Below are 9,368 nucleotides of genomic sequence, written 5' to 3' on the forward strand. Positions count from 1 at the left end.
CGGCAATCTTGAAGCAAAGTCGGTTTTGCAATTCAGGACAGCTCAAGCTACAATTTTATTGATAAGTTTCTGTTCATTTTAAATTTACAAATTTAGCAAAACTTACAAATTAGTGTCCGAACAATTCCGGCGACGAACAAATATGTATAATAATGATACAAATAACCTATAATGAAGTATTATAACTATAAGAACAGTAACAAATACAAATTAGAAAGAAAAACTTACTATTTCAAATGATGTCCAATTCAGCTAATTAGTTTTGACAAATTATATAGTATCTAGTCCTGATTCTAGTTCCAAGCTCTATTGGTTACAAATGGTGTGCAATGTTGTGACATTAACCTAATCTCCCTTATCTTTTCTGACATTCGCTTGGACATCATTGGGACTCTTTGGGCCATCATTTTGGCTCTTTAGACGAGGGGCTTGCACGTTACAACCTCCCCCACATGTCGCGCTTGGTTTCACGAGCACGTCATCCTTTTTGAAGCCACCATCCTCTGTCGCGCTTGGCTTTGCAAGCACGTCATCCTCTTTGGAGCCACCATCCTCTGGTAATATATCCAATAATGCTAATTTGGCAACAGGTCTTCTCAACACACCCCCTGATGTAGAAACATCGGCTTGACGCACTACCCCGTCTTTGCCAGCATATGTGCGTATTACACGACCTCTCATCCATGAATTCCTGACCTTCTCATCTGCTATGACCACCAGCTCACCCTCACTGATCGGACGAACACTTTGAAACCATTTGGTTCTCCTTGTAATCATCGGAAGATACTCGGTGATCCAACGCTGCCAAAACTTGTCCAATGTTTTCTGCATACAGGTCCAGCTATCTCGCAGAAACTTACCATCACTGACAGGTTCTTTTACCGGTTGTTGCACACCGGTAGAGCTAAGTAACAAAAAGTGATTTGGACTGATGGCCTCTTCGTCTGCCGATAGCAGGGATACGAAAGTAAGCGGCCGAGAGTTGATCATCATTTCGGCCTCAGCGAAGAATGTTTCCAGTGATTCATCGTCGAGTTTGCTATCGGCTGGTATGGTACTTAGAGCTGCTTTGATGGACCTCACCATTCGTTCCCAACAGCCTCCCATATGTGGGGCCGAGGGAGGGTTGAACCTCCACTGGGTGTAGGTGTCTGTAAACGTACTGCCAAGCTCCTCACTGATGTTGAGTATTTCATTTCGCAACTCTCGGCTAACCCCCACAAAATTTGTTCCATTATCGGAATAAATCTCTTGCGGCGCTCCACGTCTGGCAATAAACCTTCGAATCGCCTTTTTGCAGGAGTCGGCAGATAAACTTCTAGCGACTTCTATGTGTACGGCTCTTATCGTCAAGCATGTAAATACAACTCCCCACCGCTTAACTGCGCTTCGTCCAACTTTCACCAGATAGGGCCCAAAGTAATCGATACCAATGAAAGTAAACGCACGGACATGTGGTGTCAACCTTACTCGTGGTAAAGGGGCCATTTTTGGCGGTAACGGTGCGGATTTGTATATTTTGCACCACATACACCTACTTTTTGTCTTACGCAGGCATGTCCGCAACTTCGCCACGTAGAACCTTTGACGCAGCTCGTTCAACACCGTTTCGTCGTTAGCGTGTCGATACCTTCGATGATACCAGTCCAGTAAAAGCACCGTAACATGGTGTTCACGAGGAAGTATAATTGGATTTCTTGCATCAAAGGGTAAATATTCTGCAGCGTCCATCCTTCCATCGACACGTAGTACTCCTTGTTCGTCCATCATCGGTGGTAGTTTTGCTATCTTGCTGGAATTCTCCAATGCTTTCTTCTTTGTTCCCAGTTGTTTGTTGTGCTTCATCACGGCTACTTCATCCGGAAAACTTTCCGATTGCACCAGAATCCATAGCGATTGTTCCGCTTCTTGCAACTCTTGCCGGCTCAATTCCGTTCCAATTTTGCGAGGACTGCCACGAGTAGCATTGCGTAGATTACTGAGATATCGTAGCACATATGCAAGACATCTCCTCAAGCGCTCAAATTTGGAAAAGCGTTCGATGCTTATCGTTGGTTTAATTATGAAATGTGGACAGACAAAGGCAGGTCGCATCTCTTCCTTAGTAGTCTTCACCTGTTCCTCCATCCAGTCACCATCTCGTTCATATAGGAATGCAGGTCCTCGATACCACCGGCTCTCGGGGTTCGTCGAAGGCCCGTTTCCCCATCTCGTAGCTTCATCTGCTACGTTTTGTCTGGTTCCGATCCATCTCCATTCTGTCACCGAGGATAAACTCAAAATTTCGTTGACTCGGAACGCTACAAACTGCCGATAGCGTCGTGTATCGGATTGTATCCACGCCACGACAGTTGTAGAATCACTCCAGAGGTAGGTGCGAGTGGCTTTTACTGAGTGATACTCTTCGATAGTTTTTCTCAGCCGAGCTCCTATCAGGGCAGCCATAAGTTCCAATCGAGGTATTGAAAGGGATTGCAGTGGGGCAACTTTAGTTTTCGATGCCACTAGAGAACATCTAACTTCCCCTTTATCTACAATCCGAAAGTAAGCAGCTGCAGCATAAGATTCTTCACTAGCGTCGACAAAAATATGAAGCTGCAGGGAATCGTAACTGGCCCTATCGTATCCTGGAAAATAACAACGACTAACTTTGACGTTGTTCATCTCTTTCAAGACCTTCAGCCATTGCTTCCATCGGCAGAATACCTCAAAAGGTATTTTGTCGTCCCATCCAATATTTTCTCGCCATGTTTCCTGAATGAGAACTTTGCCCCGTATGATGAAGGTAGAAACTAATCCAAGCGGATCGTAGAGGCTCATTACAACGCTCAGCAATTGACGTTTGCTAGGGACAACTTCGCCATCCAATAGTTGCTGCATATCTTCCCGTAACCACACGCTGAATGAAAAGCAATCCTCCTCGGGTAGCCAGATCATTCCCAACAGTTTCTCTAATTTGCAATCCTTCGCCACTGAAAACTGTTTTGTTGTAGGTGAATGCACTTCTCCGATTTGTTCGATTACTTGTACCTTGTTAGATGTCCAGTTCCGAATGAAAAAGTCTGCCTTTCTGTGTACCTCTGCAACATCTTTGGCTAGCTGTACCGCTTCTTCGATAGTGTCGACGCTGTCGAGATAGTCATCGACATAATGTTTTTTCGTTATTGCCTCTGATGCTCTTGGGAAGTCCGTCTGGAATTCCAATGCATTTTGGTTTTTAACAAACTGCGATTGAGTCGGTGAACATGTGGCGCCAAAGATAGCTACGTTGGTCATCATAGTTTTTATTGGTTGGTCCTCAGAATCTCGCCACAAAAACAGAAGAGCACTACGATCAGCGGGACGGATAAGAATCTGTAAGAACATTTCCATGATGTCCGCTGATATCGCCACTTCACGCTCCCGAAACTGGAACAGAACTGCTAGCAGCGGCGTTAGTAGGTCCGGTCCTTTAAGCAGATGATCATTTAGTGATTCTCCATCTGCTTTGGCAGCTGCATCCCAGATAAGGCGAAGCTTGCCAGGTTTATTGGGATTCGTCACGACTCCAAGGGGCAGGTACCATGTTCGCCGCAAGTCGAAGGTATCTAGTTCCTTTCTTGAAACTTCATGGATATATCCCTTAAGTTGAAACTCCTCAATTTTCCTGCGAACGTCTTCATACAGCCCAGGATTTCTTTGTAGCCGTTTTTCCAAGCATTTCAGACGTTTCTTCGCCATGGGTAAGCTGTCGGGTAACTCGACGTAGTTGGATTTCCACAAAAGACCCGTTTCAAATTTACCACAATCTGTCCGAGTAGTAGTTTTCTCCAATATTCGCCTCGCCCGCTGGTCTTCGAGGCCTTCATGATTAGGTGCTACCGCTATTCCAAGACTCTCTAGTGAGAAAAACTTTCGAACATATTCGTGAAGGTCGTCTGATGAGGTCCTTGAACAGATATGCATTTGTCGATGTTGGAGCTGCTGCTCTCCTCCAAGGCGACCATAGACTGCCCATCCAATGCGAGTTTTCGTCGCGATCGGTTCTCGCATTCGTCCTTCCCGTAGCTTTAGCGTTGCTAGTAGATGGGCATTGTCAATGCCAATCAATATTCCTGGAGTTGCTGATTGGAAACTTTGAACCGGGAGTTTCTTCAGATATTTGAATTCTTCTGCAAGTTGCTCAAAGTCCAGCGACTGCTCAGGTAGTCCTAATCCTTCGACGGTGTACGCTTCCCCAACTTTAAATCGTTTATCGCTCCCTAGTGCTGAGATCTCCATGTGAACCTTCTGTGCGTCTGATATCCTTTTGTTGATCCCGCTTGTCCACTGAATCCAAAGAGACTCTGTTCGACCATCCAATCCCAAAGAGTTAGCTATGGTTTGTTCGATGAGGGTAACGGAAGATCCGTCGTCAAGAAAAGCTAGCGTATTTATCTTTCCATGTTTTCCATAGAGCGTTACCGGAAGCACCCGGAAAAGTATTGATGCAGCAGATCTCTGATGAATGGTAACCGTAGCGTTGGCACTTCGTTCTGTCTGCTTCGTATCCATACTGGAATCGTAGTGGAGCAAACGATGATGCAGCTTCTGGCAGCCATTTACACCACACACTTCTCCTTTGCACGGCCATCGCAGATGAGAAATCAAACATCGTCGACAAAGTTTGTGCTCCTTCACCATGTTCCAACGGGCGTCCAGGTTGAGTTCCTTGAACTTCTCGCACTCTCCAGCTGGATGTCCGTGTTCATTACACGCAGGACATGACTTCACTTCCTCAGCTTTCCCTCCCTTTATCACTTCATCTCGTTTCGATTTGCTTGACGAAGACTCGGGTCCCCCTGGTTCCATGGTCGAATGGGCATTTATGTATGCCTTCTCCTTGAGCTTCGGTCGGTCTTCCTTAACGAATTTTTGGTGAGCACTGAAGAGTGTGACGCTACTTGTGGCAGACGTGACTCGGGCCATATAATCACTGAACGCATTTAGGTCGACCTCTGGCAACTGCTGTTGATACAAGGCCCAGTTGAATTTAACATTCGCCGGTAGTTTGTCGACCAGCTCCTGCAATAATGAAGGGTTCGACAAGTGCCAATCCAATCCAACGGCCTTCAGATGTGCACAGAGATTTTGAACAACTAAACCGAAAGATATCAAGGTTTCCAGACGTTCAGACTTAGGCGGAGGAGTTGCCCGTACCTTTTCGATCATAATGTGTACAATTTGCTCTGGCCGTCCAAACAGGGTTTGCAAAGTCGAGATCACCTGTGAAACCGTGGATGGGTGTAGCAAAAAACTGCTTACTGCATCCTTTGCTGGTCCTTGTAAAGCTCGTTGAAGTCGCAGCAAATTTTCAGCATCAGAGTATCCACAGGCACTTGTTGAGTTACTGTAGCTACTGAAGAAGAGTGGCCAGTCGATGGGATCACCGGTGAAGCTTGGCAATTCCTTAGAGAGAACTTGTCTGGCAGCGAGTTGTTCTGGCGATGGGCAAAATACTTCGTGATGTCCGGGTAACGGCAACCTCGGACTTCCCACTGGTAACGACGTAGCAGGCATTGTTGGGTGGTTTATCAGAGGGGGCAAAATATGGTCCAAGGGGGGGGATCGATTTTTATTAAAAGTCATGGATATTGGGGGGTGAAGATCATAATTTTGATACTGAGGCGGTGATGTGTTCGTTTTGGTTGGGTAAAGTGGGGCGGCACTTACCGGGGACGGATCAATTACAAACCCTTTAGTTCCAATAGGACCTCTTGGCTGGTTCGTTCTCTCTGGCTGCTGTTGCTCCATATGTGCAGGCACGTTGTTCACTTCTATAGCACCGTCCCGCTCGCGTTTCTGGCTGAACAGGTTGAGTTGATCCGTTAGTCGCCTTTCTGCATCCTTCAGTCGGCGTATCTCCGTGTCGCGTTGCTGCAATTCCTCGTGCCGGCGTAATTCCAGAGCTGTCTGTCGGTCTGAGAATTCCTGCAGCCTCTTTTGCGTATCAGCTTCGTGCTTCCGAAACTTCTCGATGTCAGAATCTTTCTGAAGTTGTAGACGTTTGATTTCGTCTACCAGATCCAGTTCCCGCCTCCGTCGTGTGTCAATTTCGCTTTGGTGACGCTGCTCCAGCTCGTTTGTCTTGCGTCGAAGAGCTGTATCCCTTTGCCACTGACCGTACGGCAGTAGAGCATTCCTTGCTAGTTTTGGTAGCGCCCCCGTGTGATGAACGATTGGTTTTTGTTCTTCCAGAAGATTCTGCAAGGAGTTCAAATTGACCAGCGAGATGGCAGGCGAAAGAAGATTATCATCCACCTGAGAATTTCCTCCGGCGGCTTCTCCGGGATCGCTTTCTCCGATTGTGATGCTACCGGTCGGTGACATCAAGTCTATGAAATTCGAAGGCTCGCGTTTCATGGGAATCTCGCTGTTTGTGATTTGTTCGTCACGAATAGGCGTGGAAGTACTTTGCTGACCGTGTGCACCTGCCGACTTTACTGGCGTATGATGAGTTGGCGCGGATGGCTTGGACGTCTCTCCAACGACGCCCGTACCAGCATCGCTGGTTGGCTTCTCCTGCGTGTCGATCCAATCCTCAATACGTTTTTCAGTCGAATGGGTGGAGCGATGGCTCCTGATGCTCACAATATCATCTTCCTCGTCCTGCTGTATGAGCAGATCACGTTTACGCGCCAAGTACTGCTTGTCGCGTTCGATTTTCTCGTTCACGGCCCTCTCATTCATTAACCTTTCTCGGTCCAGCTGTTCCTTCCGCGCTTCCTCTTCTAGTCTCCGTTCTTCCTCTAACAAGGCTAGCTCACGGGCCAGTCGGGCTCTCCGTGTACTAGAGGTACTTGAACGTCCGCAACTGGATAAGGCTGGTGGTGCAGAAAAACGTTGAGCGCAGGATTCACACGTAAACTGTTCTAGACGATCCGTACTCTCTCTGATGCAAGCAGAATGATAACAGTTTGTACATTTTTGGCATTGTACACTACGCTCCGTGTTAATCGGCCCATCACAGGCTTTGCATTTGTGTTGAAAACCACGATCGGCTACTGATTCTGACGTCATGAATCTAACTTGGCGGTTTGTTTGTGTATCAACTTCGCGAACAATGCTGCTCGTTGGTGTCGCACATGTGTTGATTGCACTCATTGGAACACAATTACCAGTGGTAACAATGTCGTGACTCTGTTGCTGGCTAGCCGACGCTTTAGCCTTGGCTTTAGCTTGGGATCGTGTCTTCCTTGTCATGGCTAATGCTCGTTAATTTCTTGAGTTTTTGTTCGTTTCGTTCGGCAATCTTGAAGCAAAGTCGGTTTTGCAATTCAGGACAGCTCAAGCTAGAATTTTATTGATAAGTTTCTGTTCATTTTAAATTTACAAATTTAGCAAAACTTACAAATTAGTGTCCGAACAATTCCGGCGACGAACAAATATGTATAATAATGATACAAATAACCTATAATGAAGTATTATAACTATAAGAACAGTAACAAATACAAATTAGAAAGAAAAACTTACTATTTCAAATGATGTCCAATTCAGCTAATTAGTTTTGACAAATTATATAGTATCTAGTCCTGATTCTAGTTCCAAGCTCTATTGGTTACAAATGGTGTGCAATGTTGTGACATTAACCTAATCTCCCTTATCTTTTCTGACATTCGCTTGGACATCATTGGGACTCTTTGGGCCATCATTTTGGCTCTTTAGACGAGGGGCTTGCACGTTACAGCCTCCAAAATATTTTCAATTTTGGGTCTAATTTCTATGTGCTTGTAAAAGATTTTGAGGTACGCAAGAAATAGATTCATCTGTCCTAAGATAGGTCTTAAGCATATTGAATTTAACTATAAGTAAAAGTTGATGGTAACATACTGTTTTTGTATGACAAATCATGTTTTTCACGAAAGTTGGACTATTTTACAAGAAATTGCCTACATTTAGGCGTTTCATGAGGGTCCTTTTGTAAAACATTAAACGCCTAAAAGTAGGCAAGTTCTTTTAAATCGTCTTACTTCCGTGAAAAACATAGTTTTTCGTAGAAAAACCGTATCCCGACTAGATGAACATAACAAGAATATATCATAATTATATCTTAATGTGATATAACTAACAAATTATGTTATATTTTTGTTATGACATGGACTGTTTATTACTTTTTCAAACTAAATTATAACAAAATATATTATAATCTTTTGTAACTAATTTTGTTAAAAATAAATCAGAACAAATTCTGTTATAACTTTGTTATTTTTGCAACTGAACAAAATGATCATTTGAAAAAATAACATAATTATATCAGAATATGACATTATTTTAATTTTTAGCTATATTACCAAAAATTTGAAATTTGATTATGTATTCGTTTTTTTCATTGCTTGTGGAGCAAAAGGTCGATGGATGCAGGTAAAATATCAAAAAATGCTTATAAGGAAACAGCTTTATTCTATGTAATTGAAAAATTTATAAAAAACATTCAATTGCTGTTGAGGGGCTGCAGATTTGCTTGTTTTTTATTGCGTAGAATTCCGGAAGCGTATCCGGTTACCCTCAAAACTGTAAAGTACTCATATTTTTTCAACTTTGAACCGATTTAAGTGAACTTCTACTCGTTTGAATAAGAAATCTTTTTTTTTATTGATTGGTTATGCAAATAGAACGATTGGGTTACGCGGTATTCCCAAAGTCCAAATTTTCTGGAACATGTTTGTATGCTATTGAGGGGCCCAGATGCAAAGACCAGATTTTGTCGAGTTTGAGCTGAGCATTTCAAAAAGTCTTCAGATTTCAAGCTTTCAGGAACATTTTAAAGATTATTTTTATGATGATTAGAAAAAATACAGTAATCAGAGAAAATTGGGTTGATATTGAAACTCCATACATTTTGAATGGGATGAAAAACTGGTGACAAACCTCAAAGCTCATTTACTCGAAAGTGAAGTTTTGTAACTCACACCCAATTGCTTCTAAGCTCCCCTATTCTAATATCGGCGTTGTTGGAGTTAGCGTATTGAAAAGACATGGTCTCTCGTGAAACATGCTTCGTAATGTTTACTTTGAAGTCACTACTTTGGGCCTAGGCTGGGCAGATATGCTATTGCAGCTGGTCTATGGAAAATTCCACGCGTATGACAATTCGGGGTTTCCTTAACCCACGATGTCCAGATCGGTTTGTCGGATTTGTTTTAGATGAAAAAAATAAATCTGGATTAAATGAGATCAATATTGTCAAATTCGGAGAAAATTTATCGCAAATATAACCATTACATAGTTTACCTTCTTTAGTTTATTGACTGCTGTTTCATATTATGAAGTAAAAAATAAAGGCATTGCCACTTCTAGAAAGTTTATCAGACTCTTCCGTATTTTTTATTTTATTCATTGCTTTATTTAGA

The 9,368-nt window shown here is 43.4% G+C and overlaps 1 protein-coding gene across 1 annotated transcript; it reads right to left on the reverse strand.

Moving 5' to 3' along the window:
* Positions 1 to 345: 345 nt before the first annotated feature.
* Positions 346 to 7,221, reverse strand: LOC134291230 (uncharacterized). The gene is made up of 4 exons (XM_062858731.1): positions 7,137 to 7,221; positions 5,692 to 6,842; positions 861 to 5,244; positions 346 to 554 (listed from the first exon to the last, which is right to left on the reverse strand). The coding sequence occupies exons 1-4, from the start codon at positions 7,219 to 7,221 to the stop codon at positions 346 to 348; spliced, it is 5,829 nt and encodes a 1,942-aa protein (XP_062714715.1).
* Between the last annotated feature and the right edge of the window lie 2,147 nt (positions 7,222 to 9,368).

This window comes from Aedes albopictus, chromosome 1 (assembly GCF_035046485.1).
Source record: "Aedes albopictus strain Foshan chromosome 1, AalbF5, whole genome shotgun sequence".
In the NCBI taxonomy this organism is placed as follows: Eukaryota; Metazoa; Arthropoda; class Insecta; order Diptera; family Culicidae; genus Aedes; species Aedes albopictus.